Raw genomic sequence first — 17,905 nt, 5'->3', positions numbered from 1 at the left:
TAGTAAACTACAATTTATCACCTCCAATCGAACCCCGGGCCGCTCTTGTTGCTGTTCCATGGATCCAAATCCTGAAAACCAATAAGCTGGAAACAAACATTAGCGCGAGTTTCGGAGCGGGACTCCGCCTTCAGGGTCGTTCCCACGGGGAATTATTTGTCCGTGAAGATATTATAACACATAAATCATCGATCTTCGACAAATTTAAGAAACAATACTGGCAATGGATTAAAGGATATTCTCAAGAATGATCTGTACCGCCGAAGAAATGAATTAGCATGTGATATTTAGACATATGCTTAAAATCAATCGCAGAAGAACAATGTGACTCCTAGTTGCAATGTGTGTTGCTGTGGGTTATTTTGACTAGGGTCCGCATCTCGACTTTGGGAAGTATTCGGTTGAAGATTCTGCATGGAAGGCGAAAAGGTGGTACCGAGGTTACAGTTCCGGCTGTGGGTATCCGAACCTTGTTTTATAATCTATAATGCCAATTGTATTAACGTCTGATATTTTCCACGGCAATACAATTCTGTCATCTGGCAGCGGTTCACAGCTCCGATCAAAACAGATGGTCTGACTCTCCAACTCTCATTTTAGGCTTCTAAAAGGTACCCCATAGTAAAGAATAGAGGGAAAGTGAATTTTTCCATGCTTAGTAGCCGTAGTTTGTAAGTACACTTATTTAACTTGGGTTACTCTTCTTCTTCAATGTCATAGATGTGCACGTATGTACAACTCATTTACGATAGATTTAACCTATAACATCTTTTAAGCCAAAAGGGATCTCGTTCGATCCTTCCTCCAACTTTTAACTAATTAACAAGTCGAAGGCTAACGTGCTCAATCTTACCGGAAGTCATACTTGAGTTCAATCATACGGAATACTAAAGGCTACTAGTGGAACATGGCTCCTCGTTACTAAGCAGTAATAGCTGATCTGTGCCAATTTCGCTTGCTCGCTCGCTGCGAATGGATATCATACGCATATGCGTGATCGACAGACCTGCAGGTTACACAGGTATTCCAACGTCAATACAACACGTTAACACTTCAATTCTAAATCCCAAGTCACGATTATTTTGGATAGATGAATCGCTGATTTCGACCGACAAAGCACGCTGAAAAATAGGATATGAAGATGAATATTATTGCTATGTACCCTCTGGGCCTCTACATATTACAAGACTACCATTACAAAAGAAAAACGACCAAACACCGGTATATTCATCCAAGCACTTTTAAAAGCTTTTTAGAACACAATAATTACCCAGTATTTGTTGTCTAAATTTTCGCTGAAATTCTACGATAGCTGAAAAATTATTTGGCGGGAATTTCGGGTCGGCACGGGGATAATCTAGTGTGTGATGGGCTTTAACGACGCGGCCTGTATGTATATACAGGTGCATTTGTCGAAGTTGTCGTCTTGGCTGTAGAGGCCTTCTTTGTACATTTCTTAGTGCTTGTGACAAAGGTCTTCGTCGTAGTAGTTTTCACGTATGCCTGGACGGATGGCTTCGTGGTCGTGGTAGGCGCCGGGTACTTCGAAGTCTTAGTCGTACACGGCTTTGAAGTTTTCTGAGACTGCGTGGTAGTCGTCTTGGTACTCGTTCCGTATGGCTTCCCTGTCGACGTCTTTACAGTTGACGACGTGTAGTAAACCGGGGTTGTGCTAGTACCATAACCATGGGATGTCTTGGATGAGACTGTGGATGTTGTTGGAGACCCTGTACTAGAAGATTTTCCTGTCGTAGAAGATCCTGTTGTTGTAGACCCAGTCGTAGTTGAAGACCCAGTTGTAGTCGAAGACTCAGTTGTAGTCGAAGACTCAGTTGTCGTAGAAGACGAGATCGTGGTTGTAGAATCCGTTGTCGTAGTCGTTGTCGAACCCGTTGTGGTCGTTGTCGAATCCGGTATGGTTGTCGACTCGGTGGTCGTGGAAGACGAGGTCGTAGTTGTCGAATCCGTTGTTGTGGAAGACGTGGTTGTGGTCGTAGACTCTGTCGTTGTGGAAGATGAGGTGGAAGACGATGTGGTCGTGGTTGTAGACTCTGTTGTCGTGGAAGATGAGGTCGAAGACGATGTCGTAGAGGTCGAAGATGAGGTTGTGGTCGTAGAAGACGAGGTTGTTGTAGTTCCCGATGGGCGGTGAACACAATAGTAGTAACCTTTTTTTGTCAGCCTCTGTAGGTATCTTTGAGTGTATAGAAGATAAATTACCTAGCCAAAAGCTCGAAGAGCAACCGTCCCCAGCGAGGACGGGGTTGAGTGCAATCAGCTCTTCCAGGGTAATATAGTTATTCGCTGCAAATTTAGAGCAATAGTCACCGGACCCTACGACATCCCAAGAGTCACAGTCTACAGGGAATCCATCTTGGGTAGGAGATGGGAGGCTAGTGCTTGACGTAGTGGAAGACGTGCTACTAGTAGTAGTCGTAGAGCCCTTTTCAAATTAGCAACACAATAATAACGGCATCGTCTTTTAAAGGTGCGGTAGCTTACGGAAACACCAATACAGGCGTAGTAGTTCAGCCAAAGATTTGTACACATCTCTCCCACGGCAGGGTTCCAGGCAACGATATCTTGGTATGTCACCCCATTACCAGCACCGGCTGCGAGAATTTCACAGTTATCTCCCGATCGAACAAGATGCCAGAGACTACAATCTGGTGCGACGTTTCCCTGGGTCTGGGCTGGGGGCTGGGGAAAAGTAGTGCCGAAAGGTGGAGCTGTGGTAGTGGAGGGAGGAGCAGTGGTAGAAGATCCAGATCCGGAATCGACACCGACACACAACCATGTATTGGCCCAGATATTCGAGCACCCATTGCGAGCGGCTTCGTTCCATTCTTCCAATTGTGCCAGCGTTACAGTTCCTTGCGATTCTTCAACAATCTTAGCGCAACTTTCTCCTGTGTTGATAAAGTGCCACTGGTTACATTCGGGGACAATGGCGAGGTGAGTTTCTCCAGGGGGTGCGGTTGCGGTAACAGCGAATGGCATAGTAGTTGTACTAGGCGAAGCGGTGGAGGTCGGGTCTGGAACGACAGTTCCCTCCAAGTTGCTCTTACAACGACCAATGTAATCAACACCATTCTCGTTAACGTCCTCTGATGCCGATGTTGCCTCCCTGTAGTATCCAGTTAGCCGGTGTGGAGCTTTTATCATAAATTAAACTATAAGAACGAGCCTACCAAAGCATGATACCACCGAAGTTGCTTTGAGGTTGAACATAATCCAAGATTGCGTCTAGATCTGTTTGTGTAGTGTAGTCGGCACTAGAAGGAGATGCTAACAGTCCAAGGAACCACTTGCAATCGCCATTTGGATTATTTGCAGCTAGTGAATTCCATTTATTGAAATTGTCTTTCTGGGCATCTGCATCTCCCTTGACAAGATTTGAAGGACGGCAGCTAGGGTTGTTGTAGAATTGCACAAATATCAAGTCGATGGATACAGTATTGAGCGTCTCGCCAAGGGTAGCGTCAGGGTATATGCACTGCGGAGCAGCCGTCAGGAGGAAAGGATCACTAGATGTTTGGAATTTGTCTCTGAGCTTTTGCGCAAATGAAGCGTAGATTGCGCCGTTGTTTCCCTTGGTTGCCCCTGTCTCGAGATCAAGATCGAAACCATCCACCACGGCATCGTCAAATGGACGTGGAAGGGTCCAGTTCGGGTCCTTGGGGCCAAAGGCGCTCCATATATCATCAGCAGCATCTTGGGCTTCGGCGTCATTGGTGAGATAGTAGGAGTTTTCAGCAGCACCTCCTCCAATGCTGATAAGAATCTTCTTTCCCTTGCCCTGGCAGTACGGGATGTCTTCTTGGAGATATGGGCAGTTGTAAACGTAATTTGTGTCCGGGTATGCGGGGGCGAAACCTTAGGACAGGCATGTCCGTTAATTCCCATCGATCGGCTATAATAAGTATAGATTGATATACTCGATGTTCTCACCTTGGTTTCCGAAATTTGTTTCAATGACGCCTCCCAGACCGGTATTTCGGAACTTTGTGACAAATCCGATACTAATGTACTGGATGGATGTAGAATCACAAAACTCTCGCAGACGCTCTTGGTTCGCTCTGGGTTTCGAGTTAACTAGTTAGTACTATAGCCAATCGAATGACAAATGACGAGCCTCGCAGAATAAATATAAATACCCTTGACCATAATAAACCACCATATCACTGGGATCGGAAGCTTCTACGGCCCACGAGGAAAGCAGAGTAAGCAGGCCTGTGGCCAATAAATTAAAAGCACTAGACAGCCGCATTGTGCCAAATATGTATTGAAGAAAGACGAAGATAGAGCAATGTTAGTTAGTATATATTACGCAGTAGGTATTTCGAAATGAATTTAATAGAAAAAGAGAAACTGGAAAGAGAGTGTAAGTAGATTAAACTATCTACAAAAGTAAATGAGTGTGGTATCGTTCCCCGTGAAGAAGATCGATATAACAAAAATCAAGTAGAGAACGTTGAACGGGAGTGCGTTGCAACCTTTCGAAAGCCGTCATCTTGAGGAGACCGTGCAACTTTATATCATTCACCCAGGCCAGGACGGGTAGACGGGAACGGTCAGGAGAGTGGACCCTTGTGCATGCACGTCTGGATGGACTGCGCACAGATACAGTTGACCTGATTTCCCTGCCGTTGGCTGTATTATTCGCCAGGCTAACCGCATGCTGCGAGCCAAAATGGAATTGGCAGCTGCTATCATAACAAGTCGAAATTATCACAGACGCCACCAGGGGAAATTAAAAAAAAAACCTTCGGTTAACGCATGCGTCCTCGAAAGTGCCCAATGAGGGCCAATTCGATTCAACAGAATACCATTTGGTGGCGCGGCGTAGCTATTAGATGTATCTTTAGAATTTGAACACTGATTGAGAGGTTGTTGGTTGGAGTGGCCGCATCTGGCCAGTCAGGAGAATAATTCACGGTCCCATCAATAAGGGAGGGTATCATCGTTTCAATTTATTTACATTTACATATATGTACAATATAGCGCGGGAGTGGTACTTGTAGGGCTGAAGGCTGAAGGTGAGATTCGTTCTCGAAGGGGAAGTCCAGAAAAGGCAGCATTCGGCGACCACCAAAAGTTACTAGCCGGGCCGTATGGGCTGGATGAATTCCGCCTTTCACGGAGCATTTTGGGCAAAGAAGCTTGTATTAAGGTTCAAAAGTGTACCTGAAGGATTTTTCTACCCGAAACAAAGATAACAACCCAGGGAATGCGTGAAGGGCTTCTAAGCACGCATAGATTTATAAAAAGGAGAACCTGGAATGGAATACTATTGCGCAAATGTGCGGGTAAGTAAGTACATACATGTACTTACGTACTTGCACAAATTTCCGCGTATTTTGTATGCCAGCGAGCAAAATAATGGACACGGATATTGGGTGTATCGGGGTTGGAAACTTCAGATATGGCCCGCACTGCAGGGGAACACAGATCAAGTGGGACTGTGACGACAACGACATACTCGAAGACTTTTACCCATAACATCGGAAGCAAGTGAAACTCACGTCCTACTTTTGGACGGATATGAGGGCGAGAATTACAACCGGGCATTTAACTATGCCGCGTACCTTAAGGTGCATTAGATTTTTTTTTTTTTTTTTTTAATGCGCAATAGATAAGGGCTTAAGGGGACACCCAGTAAACGAGACCATATGGATGAACACAACCTCGCCTGGCAACACAAAGATAAAGGGCTGTGATGAAGAAGAAAAAATGAATGCTTTGAATGAAACCTCACTCGAGTATAGTATGAGAAAGAGTATTCAAACCCCACTGAGTCGCTTTACATCTGCTACCTCAGGCCGTTAACCAGAGAGTATGTGTGTAGATAACATAAAATACAACATGTCAACACACAACCCCTCATCCAGAATATAAGCCCCTTTTATGGCCCAAGACGACTTTTGCTAGACTATTTCAGCGCTTTTTGTGGATCCGGTAACAACGAGACCAACCACTTTTATTCTCGTTCAAAACAGATGTACTTGCGTAGTAGTACAGGTTCTAATAGCTGTGGCCCCTGGACAACTTTCTGAGAATTAAAAATTATAATGGAATCAAATTCAAAATCGTCCATTCCTTCGCAAGATATATCTACAACAGGCTAGGCCCTAAATTGAAGAGAGGCCTACCGCATAGTTACTTAAGTAGTGGCAGAAAAAAAAAGAGGGACTAACTTGACTCAACCCTGGTTTGTATGGGGCCATTTCATGGGGTGGAGGCGCACTCCTCGAGACCCACCCACTATATAAAGGCAAAATACTTCGTCAGAAAGGCATGATCTAATGTTTTCTTCGGTCAATATATGAAAGCGCCTGGGTATTTACAATGCCGTATTTGGGGATTGGAGGTGACCACGAATGAGACAAATGAAAAGAGTGTTTCCACTATGCAACAAAGGCAGCATATACTTGTGCGATGGCCCCGACGAAAGTTAGCCATTGGGCGGAGTCGCCGACGGTTCTATAAAAGTAGGAACTACAAAGATATGTTCCAGACGCTAGCGCAGCGATCAATTTGTCGGCCGTGTGATCCAGCACGGTTGTGCTCCAGCGGAGGTTGAGCAACGCTATTACAGGTACACGTAGTACATACATTAACCTTGTGAGAATCTCGTATTCACCTTGATGTAAAAATGCAATGGCAAATCTCACCTATAATTGAGAATAAAGCGCACCCCTATCGAGATTTACAGTGAGCACTCTCGTGACTCGTTATTGTAAGCACAAGTTCATACCTGGAACCAACCAATCTGATATGGGGTCGTAGTCACTCTTGGCAGTGTCTGGTAGTGTGTTTTGTTCTAGACAGCCATCTCGATACCTTTGACCTGCATCCCAAAATTGAAATTATGAATCAGATGCTGCCTTCAACCCGACTGTTTCCTCGACTGCGAATATCGACACCACTCTGACGAGGAAAACTCACTGCATGGCCGATAGCAATTAGCCCGTTGAGCAACGCAGTAATTTTGAAAGCTGTAGCTATTTGATTCTGTGGGTTTGTTAGCTTGTTGGAACTGGTGGTTTTCGAGCTGGCAGATGCCGTTGAGACTATAGAAGACGGATAGAGATATTTTGGAAGTTAGGAAATCCGTGCGAAACTTCACCTGCAGCAAGATCTATTTGAATACGAGCTGTGGCTTCCAAGCCGCGGCATAAGGCAAGCTAACTCAGTTTTGACCCATTTGATACATGCATGCGGACGCGAGCAGCAAACCCAACGGGAGGTGCGAAGGACCTGGTTAACCAGTGCTAAGCTAAGGTGCCCAACTAGCCGAATATACAGGCATCGCTAGATGTTCCTGCTTGTTCCCATCCGCCTAGCAATTCCGAATGGCTACCGAGAGAACTCTTGCCAGGACAAGCTTGCAAGGCTGAAGTTATTCCGCTTAGGCTGAAGCTTATCTAGATTTCGTTATCGATTCGTTTACGACCCCTGAATGAGATAGCTCAGAATTTGTGTCTGACCATTGAAGAAGCTTCGAGGGACGTGCGCGATGTGTGGCGCTCAACCTCTTGGTGGTATGCTGGCTTACAAAAACCGACTGCCTGCAGCTCCTCAGCTCACATTTAATATTCACACCTCCAGCATTCCCACCTCAAGAGCTTCTATAGCTACTCCGCAGTCCTCAGCTATCTCTATGCATTCGAGTTGACAATTGCCCAATATGCCATTCGACCAGCTACCCCCAGAAATTCTGCTCTGCATTATCAGAGACCATGGTTTGGCGAAGGCTGATATATTTCGCTTAATACTGACATCCAAGTATCTCCACCAAACCTTAAGGCCCCTCCTCTTTCGCCGGTTATCTTATGGTTATCTTCATCGATCTCATCGTAACGACAGTCTCTCGAGACTTGACTTACATGGGTTCGGTTTTCCGGGCCGCTTGATTGATACAGATTATGACTCTGATCCAAACCATTCCCTGCTCGGGTCCCTCGAAAATGGTTGGATTCAATCAAATGATCTTGAACATGTCAGAGAGCTATGCCTTTACTCCGATATCGATTATCTGGGCACCAATACGTCTATCATAAAACTACTAGAGCAGCTCGAAGGGAAGCTCGAAGGCTTGGCATCCGTGTCCCTTTATCTTTTACGAGGTCTGTTGAATTCTAACGTTTTTGTGATATCTATTTACAATTTAGAAATTTAGCTAAATATTATATGCTTTGAAGGTCCGCACATGCCAACTATCTTCGAAGATACTCAAGAGCGCATAGATCACATATTTCAACTCCTCGAGGTTTTGACGACTCGACAGATCCGTTTCGAGCTGGTCACCGATGCAATCCAATGCCTGGAACTCACCTCTAAATCGGAAATCTTGATCCTCGACACATTATACATCGATGCAACGTTTAGTCACCGACATCTGATTGAAAAATGGCAAGAGGATATCAAGCAATTTACCAGTTTAACCCACCTCGCATACAAAAGAATGAGTCCCTGGGCTGCCACGAATAGCCAGGATATAGACGAACACCACCTCTGTGATGATTTTCCAAACTTGAGAACTATCCGCTTGATATGTTCTCCAGATTTCAAAGCATTGCCTCGATCGGTTCGTGAAGTGTACATCGATATCGGAGAGACAGATCAAATAACACATCACTGTTTCCCACTCCTCATGACCCTCCCACATCTTGAAGTTCTCTTCGCATTGAATCGTCAAAACACACTCCCAAGATACCATGGAAATCCTCTACAGACATCACGCCTCCCGGGTACAGCAACAAAATCACTAAGAAAGATCCATGCGGAAATGCCGAGATGCGATGAGAAATTGATGTTTTTCCCACCAGGAGTGATAGAAACTATCGCCAGTTGCAATCCAAACCTTGAGAACATTTTCTTGCCATTTCTATCCGCCTACGATATCTCAAAACTTATGCACTGCGAATGCACAAAAACGCTTCGAACACTTGAGATCCAAAGTTCTATTTGTAGGACAGTCATGAGGGAATCTAGTTTCGATGTTTCTCATCTCGTACAATTATTCGCCGGGCCTGGACTCCCAAACTTGGAAGTTCTCAAGTGGGCGATAGGTGGCAAGCCAGAAATGGCGGTTAACCAAGAGCTTGTTTCGGCATTGTTCCCAAAGGATATTGGAGGTCGGCGCCGCCACAACTTGCAACTTCTCGCCGTCGAAAGTCGTCTACCACCCCCACAGAGCTTGTACGTTTTATCAGGACTGGTAAATTGGAAGGAACTTTTGGAACACCGACAAATCCTCCTCAGGGCATGCTACAATGAGCCACATCACGAAACGTCTCTCAAGGAGCTGATCAAACCTGTGCGACTAATCTTCGAAGGTATCGACCAAAGCGAAGTCGACCCGGAGATCGAGTTTCCATACGAGTGTCCAAGGACTGTTGTCATCGATCACACTGGGCTTTCGGAAAGGGAAAGGGAATACCTTCGGCGATGGAGGAAGTCTGGTGGATCTATAGGAGTGACTGAGGAAGGAGAGAATGAGGGACTGGTCTTCGATTTTAGAAAATCTGTTTTCGAGGAGCTTTATTTCTTTGACTTACAACGTATGAAATCTTTGGCCCTCGAAGAGATAAAAACTATTTGATGAGGAGATTTGTATACGAAGCCAGCTTTAATAAATTTAGTGATTAGCACTAGTACTATAGTAATACATAGGAGAGTAGTATTAACGACGGTATTAAAGTTTAACAAATGAAATAATCCCGATGGCAAATATGACTGAAGGTGGACCGCAACGACGCAAAGAAAACGGCTAGCGTAAGCAAGTGCTTTTGTATAGAATTAATGTAAAACTCAAGGAAACAATGGGGTATGTCAAATATCCAATTAAAAGTATTCCCAATCATTGAAACCTGGCATCGTGGTAGCGCTCATCACGATCCTCTCCTCTTCTTCTGGCACAGGGCCCTCTGGGTCCACTGCAATCTTGTCAAAGTCCTCGTTGGAGGCCTTTGGAGGCTCGGGGCTAGCAGCCTTCATGGAACTCTCTGCTTGTGGCGTGGCTTCTTCTTTGGGTGGTGCAGGCTCTTCTATCTTAGATTTCGGCTCCTCTGGCTTCGGCTCCTCTGACTTACTAGATGTCGCTTCGGCGGTATGGACAACCAAAGGCTCGAGTTTATGTGGCTCTGACTCTACAGCAGTTGCGGGGGTAATCTCCACTCTAGGTGGCTCTTCTCTAGGCGGTTCGGCTTTCTGGACTTCTTGCACCGGCGGAGGAGTCGCTTGGATTGGTGGAGCTGAGATTACATCACCAACAACGAAGCTAGTTGGATGATCAGAGAAGGAAGTAGGCTCTGCTTCCTTACCCCGGCTGCTGACAGGAGACATAACTTTGCTTTCCTGCTCCGGTATCCTCAAAGTTTGGAGAGTCAGCGGCTGCTCAATGTTCACGCTCCTAGGCTCCGGCTGCACCGGCTGAGTCTGCGTAACTGGAGCAGTAGGGGGTGGTGCGTATGCAATCTTAGGCGGCGGTGACGGAGAGGATGTTTGGTGAGGCCGTAATGGTGGCGGAGAATCATCACCAGGTTGTTGGTGTTGGGCAGGAGTCAACTTGTGATTTACCGGTGGTGTATATATGCTTTCGTCCTCTACGGGCGCTGCTCGCCTGACTGGTGGCGGGGAAGGTGGTACAGCTAAAAATCGGGCCGTTGGGGGTGGGGGATTTGAAACCTTCCTGGCTATTGTTGTATTCTGCAGAGGCACCACTGGTGGCGGTGGTACTCCGGCATTCATTTGGGCTTGTGGTGCCTGCCCAGTGATCGGTTGTTGGTGCTGGATTGGAGGCTGCTGAGGGTTCGGTGGAATACCAACCCCGTTGACATATGGAGCGGCAGATTGAACCTGCGATGCTTGGTTGACGGGATGATATTGTCCTGGGATGGGAACTATAACGTTTTGGCCTGGGTTATAGACTGGACCCTGGCTTTGAACTGCCTGGCCATTTGGTTGCGGATAGACCTGAGGTTGCCCAGAAATTGGCGCGGGCTGTGTGGCAACTGCCGGGCTGCTCTCCGTATAAATCCTACTGAAGAACGACCCCTTTCGGGCCTTCCCCCCTTCGTGGGAATGAGGGTCCTAGTATATAGTTAGCATGAGTTTTTGCGGGTAGAGGGCGGTGGGCTACTTACAGTCGTCTTTATATCACTGATCAATGCGGCAAAGCGGTTTTTCTTCTTTGGTTCGGCAGCCGTATGAACCGAGCTTGAACCGTCTACTGGGAAGTCCTGTTGCTTATTGATTCCTGGTTCTGGGCCGCCCTGTGCAGCGGCTTGCCCATTTGGTGGTGATCCTTGAGTCTGCTGCTGGTGAAACTCGTTCGCTCGGTCTTTGCCAACAACCAGCTGGTCGAACTTCTTCAGCTGGTTTTGGAAGAATGAAGAGTTTCTCTTTTCGGTCGTCCCCGACGGTTGAGATGAAAGAGTATGAATACTATGTCGAGGGCTGCCGGTATCGTTCGGTCCGGGCGCGGTTGATGGGGAATGCGGCGCACCAGGGCTTGCTTTAAGCTTACCGAAAACACTTAGTCGAGACTTCTTGGCCGGATCGCTGGAAGCTGAAGATACAGATGGCTCGTATCCACCGGAACTTTCTACTCTCAAGTTGGATTGTCCAACACCCTGTCCTCCATGTTGAATATGGCCATCACCGGTGCCTGGTCGGAAAGAGATATCCTGAGGTTCATGTGGATGTGCTTGGGAAGGATTAAAGGCACCTGGCGGGTAATTACCTTCTGGAACCGGCGCGGGGATCGATGAAATGCGTTTCCGCGGCGGAGGGGGCTTCGAATTCGAGACCCTTCGCAAAGGAGGCGGTCCATCCTCATCAAAGGTGCTGAGGGGTGGTAGTCCCTGTGCACCACCGGAAGTATTCGGCCTCTGTACACTTGGCCCTATTGGAGGCTGCTGATCTCCTTGTTTTGGTGCTTGACTTGGCCCTACCACCCCTTGCAAGTTACTCTGAGAAACTTTTGCAGGATCTTCCTTTTGTTGTTGGATTTGTGATCTAGCCTTTAGATCAGGTACCGAATTTGAACTCGGTATATTAATTGCTTCCCCCAAGCTTGGCGATTTGTTACCTTGTTGAAATGACAGAGGGGGTAAGAATTCGTCTTGTTTTGGTATGACCAGTTTATTCGGTGGTTGCTGGTGGTCGTGAGGAGCGCTGGCACCATTAGCGGGGAAGTGCGGAGGAGGACCTTGTAGATGGCTTTGAGGAGGGCCTTGAAGTTGGGCCTGAGGACCTTGAGGTTGGCCTTGACGGGGGCCTTGAGGAGACCCTTGAGGAGCAACCTGGGGAGCAACCTGGGGAGAACCTTGAGGAGGGCCATGAGGGGGGCCCTGTTGGGTGATAGTCGGAGGGTGATTCTCATTCTGAGGTAGAGGTGCTGGGATAGTGGCTTGCTGCGGCTGTACATGTTGAGGAAGTATGATTTGGGGTGTGGGCTCCGCTGCAGGCTGTGATTCCCCTTTATCCTTTTTACGGCCCAGGATATTCTTGAGTCTACCCTTGAAACCAGGCTTTTTCTTCCCATCAACGTGTTCCTCTTTTGGAGGTTCTGTAGTAGCAATTGACGGAGCCGGGTCGCTTTTAATGTTATTTGGTTGGAAACCTTGAGGTTGCCCCAAAGGCGGGGCTTGGGGTTGCAGGTTTACAGCAGCTGCATTCTGTGGTAGCGCACCAGGATCCCTGTTGTCTTGGCTCTGCGAAGGGAGTCGCTGGCCCATCGGCGATGGCGCAGCGTTCGTGGGGGCCACCTTGGGTTTCTTTGGAGCCATAGGGTCGGTGGAGGCAGCTGTACTAGGTCTGCTCCCAACGACACCATCGTCCAATCGACTCCAAGAGTTCCATTTGCTATTTTCACTGTTGCTCTGGTGCACAAATAGGTCGAATCGGCCCGAGACTAAAGGATTGCTCCGAAGGTCATGCATCCCCGGTCTGGTACTATTGTAGGTCCAGAGTTGGGCATTTTGGTTATTGATCTGTTGCACATGATGAAGCCAAACCTGAAGATCGTGAGCTCCTTGTTGGCTCTGTTGTGCGTGTATTTTCCTAGCCTTCTCCGAAGCAGCTATACGATCCTTCGAGTCTGACAAAGCCAGGATGTCGCTGAGATTCAAAAGCGTAGGAATTTCATTGAAATCCCTCTGCATCTGAAATGGCTTGACAGGGTGAACTGTATCTACAGGCGAAGGGACATATTGTTCGGAAACAATAGACGGTTGGTACTCGGGCTCTTCCTGGATAGAAGGTTCGTATTCTTGGTTCCGTTCGCCGACAACGCTCCGAGTGGGAGGCGTAAAGACGGGGTCTTCCCCAGACTTGGACGGGGTGCTTATATCCGAAGCTGGAGGAGCAGGGTAGGTTTTAGTTGGGCCTGTGAGCCTTGGTGAGTCTTTCAACTGATAGATTGACGTGAGGGAACTAACCTTGTTTTGGAAACCTCTGATATTGTGAATTATCGAATGGCTGTGGGGGATAATGTTCCTCGCTGACATCAGAAACAGCAAGAGAAGCCGTTCGCTGAGGCATCTTTCCTTTGTAGCTTGCGCTACGCCCGATTATGGGGCTGTCTGGACCCGAGGCCGTATACGAACTCTCAAAATGAGCGTCAAAGTTTCTCCTGTATTCGTTGGGTGTATCTGGAGTCCCTGGTTGTGATTCCGCATCAAGCCCTTTGAGGATAGCCCGACGGAGAGCTTCGCCTTCATCCAAATGTGACGCCGTACTGTTCGGTTCTGGAGGTATCTCCCGCGCAGCATTTGTTGGCGGCTCAATGGGTGGAATCGCGCCTGTTTCTATTAAACTGTGGCGTATCGGGGAATGTTGCCCCACTGGAGTATGGTTTCCTGGTGTTTCCAGCGGCTCCACAACCGGGGTTTCATGCGGGCCAGATGCGACCGTTGGACCAGCTGGGGTTTTCTTTAACAAGAAATCTTTAAAGCTGGGCGCAGGCGGTGTCGAAGACGGAGGGTTTGATAGTGGAGGAGTCGACCTTTCAGGTTCGGTTGTCGGGTTGCCGCGGCTAGTCATAAAGTCCCTAAATGAAACAGGTGCGGACGCTGCTGCAGGGGCGACTGGAGCTGGTGACCCGGACGTTACTGGTGGGCTAGATGCGATACCAACCGGAGTGGACTGAGGTGATCGTTTCAGAAACTCCGCAAAAGAAGTCGGTTGTGGGCTTCGATTTTCGGTTGACTGCGCAGGCGACGCCGCAGCGGTAAAGGATGATGGGGTTTTCGAGTGGGTCGAAGATGCATGACTTGCGGGAGATATCGCCCTTTCAGAAGATGGCCCCTGAATTATAATGGATTGTTCGGTCTGAGTCGAAGTTGGTTGCGGGGTGTGAATTACCGGCTGTGTCACCTTTGTGATAAGGGGCTGAGATACTTCAGCGAGTGGCGACTGCGTGGGCGGCTTTGTTGGAGACTGCGCCTGCAACGGTGACTGCGACGGTGACTGCGACTGCGATATTGCTACGTGCGTCGCCATACCCCATGCTCCTCTTCGAGCTTCCTCGATAATCACCGGTTCCTCTTCGTCTTCTTCTTCAAATCCACTGGGCGTACCTTCACGCGATCGAACGGGGTTTTCAGTTTCCTGAGAGACATTATCCGGTTGTGTTGCTTGAGATGACTGAACATCTCCATTTGCCGTGAGATGTGTTTGTGCTGCTGCCTCAGCCGGGGTTTCCGGTCGAGGAGATATGGCAAGGGACGGTAACGTGGTTTGCTCCCGGGGTTGTAGCACTGGGGAATCAGTACGGATGATTGGATTTGTCTCAGGGCCCTGATCCCTGTGCAGAGCGCTGGCTACATAACTCGAGAGTGCATTTGCGACAGAGCTGGTCGCAATTGATAGTTTTTCCACGATCGGTTGCGGTTGCGGCTGTGGTGTCGCCGCCTCAGGAGGCGATGTGCGAGATGCTAGCGGCTGGACTTCATTCTCTGACGGGGACGCAGCCTCGGATCTTAATGGAGCTACAACTGCCGCATTATGCATACTGCTCTCACGGTCGCTCGGGTGGGCCTCTACAGGCGAATCAGGAACGACAGGGTATGTAACACCGTCAAAGCTAAAGTCTCCGCCGCCAGTCGGGGACAGAGATCCTCTTCGCGGCGGGGTACTTGTATGGAAGAGTCCTCCCTCTTCATCGGAATCAGACTCATATCCTCGTGGTGGCTCTTGTACAGGTTCTGGGATTGTCAAGAAATGGCCTGTTTGGGATTGGGGAGGGGTAACGAGCGTGGTGTTCCTATTGATGTCGTCGTTTGTATGCGCACCCAAGGGAAGGTTACTGTTCCCAGATGGCGCATTGTAAATGTCATTACTTTCCGGACTTTCACTTAGCGGTGAGGGAGGCTGCTCCTCAATTCGAGGGGGCGGTGGGTAAACGTTTCCTTCTGGTGCTTTCGCCTCAAAAATTGCATTGGGCACCGGACTAATGACCTCGAACTGAGGTACTGGCGTGGTCTCGCGGTGTATCTGTGCTGGAGGTTCTTCCTTGGGCTGAGGGGTCTCCGCTGCACCCGGAGCCGATTGCTGCGGTTCTATTTGCTCCTCGACTTTGGTCGGCACCGGCGCGTCGTAACTACCAGCATCCGAAAGCTTTTGATTTGCAGCTGCATAGATATCCGCAGGACGCCGTAGAGTGGGAGAGCCGCTGGTTGGACTCGTAGGTGATCCCGGCTGCTTTGTGGGCGTTATGTGCCCTCCATTCGTAGCAGTATTACTCACGATGGAGTCACCCTCAACGACAGGTGGTTCGGGGGTGGGGATCTCGGTGTTGTATCCGGATGGACTCGGATATTGCACTTGCACATTTTGAACAGGACCGGAGGGGGTTGACACCGCAGGCTCTACATATTCATTCTCATGTTGAACCGGCTTCTGAGCCTCCCGATCTTTATCCATCTTGCTGGGCTTGCGCTGGATACCCGATGAGTTATATCGCTGGCTCGCCGATGCGACAGGCGTAGTTCCTTGCCGGATCAGCGGTTTTGGCTGGTCCTCTTGGATCTCGTATTTCGGATACAATTCCTGCACGACAGGCTGGGTCGAGCTCCGGGAGAGGGTAAAGTCCTGGCCTCCATACTGCGACTGTCCGCCTCCATACTGACCGCTGTGCGGTCTTGGTTGTGATTGGTATGGCGAACTGTATATATCGTTGTTGTACTCATCTTCGTACTCATCTCCCCAATCGTCTCCGTCGTAGTTATGAGCCTTTGCGGCAGTCCATCGCGTTGACTTGGCCCGAGTGGGGTTCTGGGCAAAGCGGGTAGGGCTTAAATTGTTCGACGAAGCCTCTTGATATCTAATACACAGATTCCGAGATTCCAGAGTTAGCTTGAACGGCCGAGAATGTAAGAGCCTCGCCGTCACCAACGAAGAATACCTACCGATTATTGTAGGCCATTTTTGTGAGTGATGCGAAGGCTTCAGCGCATCGCTCTGCAGTCTATTTTCCTTGGTAGTGTGATGATTTGATTGTTCTTTTCGTCGTTCGTTCGTCAAGTCGCCTCTTTGCGACTTCCGATTCTGCGAAAGTTGAGGCAACGCCAAAGTGGTAAGGATGCCGCGATCCAAAAACAGCGGCAACAGCGGCGCAAAAGTGATGTCGACAAATATCTTGGGATGAAGCGGTGGTTGTCTTCCGCGAAGTATCGGACGAAGATTGGATTTCGCAATAGACCGTTTCCCGTAGACCAGAGTGTCCGGCCCAGCTGAAACACCCTGAGGCTGAAGGGAAAAACCAGGCTGCCAGAATGGACCAGACCGGAACAGACAGGAGTCTGATCGATATCGCAGACAAACCAAACACCGCAATTCGAAAGAAGACAACCTCACAAAAAACACGCGAAAGGATGCAAGAAATTACCAGCTGAACGGGATAAAAAAAATAACTTTTTGTCGCAAGATGATGAAAGTTGACTACTCCGTACTTACTAAGTTTCCAGGTAGTGCAAACCAAAGGCTGACGGGCACGGGAAACAAAACATGTAACTGCTCTTGTATGGAAGCGAGGCTTAAATCTGACGCGGGTTTGCCATGGCCGGGTCAGGTCCCGCAATTGAATGTGACCCACCCTTGGCCTTGACTATTCCCCTGCAATATCGTACCAATGCACATCAGGGAAGGGGAAATGGAAAGGGAAGGATTGTGAGTGATGGGATCCGCTGCGCCTCGCCAATCTCGTCATAGCGTCTGTTGTTTATTCAAATACCAACTATCCAAGGCTAGTGTCGTATGAATGGGAAAGGCAGGATATTCCATCCCCGGTACCCCTCAGGCTTGGTGTTAGCACGGCTCAGCGCAGACTTCGATCGCTTTGAGGATATCTGTGGGACTTGGGATGCAAAAGGCCTTGATATGAAGGATTCTTTGTCGGATCACCATCTCGCCGAGGGGTTGCGTCCAAATGGCCAAAGCTACTTTCTTAGTTAATTGGTGCATGGAAGAACAGCAGCCTCAGCCGCGTGGACCATTCTTCCCATACGTTCCGTCTTTTTTCATTGACACAATCGTAAAAATAAAATAAATAAAAATGCGAGATTCCTTGCGTTGAAATGTCACACAAAAATATCCTGCCCAAAACGGAAAAGCTACGTCGACAACGCACTTTCAACCACAGTCATCTTCCTCCTCAGTCTAAATCGAAAGCTCTTGGATAACAACTTTCAATATAGATAATAAATATATAAAACTTCTCGTTCCTTAACTCAAGGCATAGATCCCCCTCGCTTTCGCCGGTAACTTTCTGCGTTTGGCACTCCGACGGCAGTAAGGGCAATCCGTGTTCATGCGAAACGTCTGCCCGACCTCGAAGGAATCGCAACTGCCCATCTTTATATTTGTCTCGCATCGAGACGGCGTCGGAAGGAGATAC

At 48.4% G+C, this 17,905-nt stretch overlaps 3 protein-coding genes across 4 annotated transcripts; 1 reads left to right on the top strand and 2 right to left on the bottom strand.

The window, feature by feature from the left end:
• Positions 1-1,374: 1,374 nt before the first annotated feature.
• Positions 1,375-4,270, bottom strand: DFL_001039 (uncharacterized protein; the record flags this gene model as incomplete). The annotated part of the gene is made up of 6 exons (XM_067629597.1): positions 1,375-2,168; positions 2,221-2,443; positions 2,503-3,127; positions 3,192-3,876; positions 3,952-4,079; positions 4,158-4,270. The coding sequence occupies 6 exons, from the start codon at positions 4,268-4,270 to the stop codon at positions 1,375-1,377; spliced, it is 2,568 nt and encodes an 855-aa protein (XP_067495602.1).
• A 3,420-nt stretch (positions 4,271-7,690) lies between these two features.
• DFL_001038 (uncharacterized protein) lies at positions 7,691-9,607 on the top strand (the record flags this gene model as incomplete). Its single annotated transcript, XM_067629596.1, has 2 exons — positions 7,691-8,129; positions 8,205-9,607. The coding sequence occupies 2 exons, from the start codon at positions 7,691-7,693 to the stop codon at positions 9,605-9,607; spliced, it is 1,842 nt and encodes a 613-aa protein (XP_067495601.1).
• A 242-nt stretch (positions 9,608-9,849) lies between these two features.
• Positions 9,850-16,435, bottom strand: DFL_001037 (uncharacterized protein; the record flags this gene model as incomplete). Of its 2 annotated transcripts, none has more annotated exons than XM_067629594.1 (4): positions 9,850-11,097; positions 11,151-13,396; positions 13,449-16,333; positions 16,419-16,435. In XM_067629594.1, 4 exons carry the CDS (start codon positions 16,433-16,435, stop codon positions 9,850-9,852), a joined length of 6,396 nt encoding a protein of 2,131 aa, XP_067495599.1. The 2 variants fall into 2 exon arrangements, with proteins under 2 accessions (XP_067495599.1, XP_067495600.1); XM_067629595.1 differs by having other exon boundaries at positions 11,151-13,366.
• Between the last annotated feature and the right edge of the window lie 1,470 nt (positions 16,436-17,905).

Source organism: Arthrobotrys flagrans (assembly GCF_004000055.1).
Source record: "Arthrobotrys flagrans strain CBS H-5679 chromosome Unknown unitig_15, whole genome shotgun sequence".
Lineage (NCBI taxonomy): Eukaryota > Fungi > Ascomycota > Orbiliomycetes > Orbiliales > Orbiliaceae > Arthrobotrys > Arthrobotrys flagrans.
Note: the sequence above shows the minus strand (reverse complement) of the source record. Positions and strands in the feature narration are given on the sequence as shown.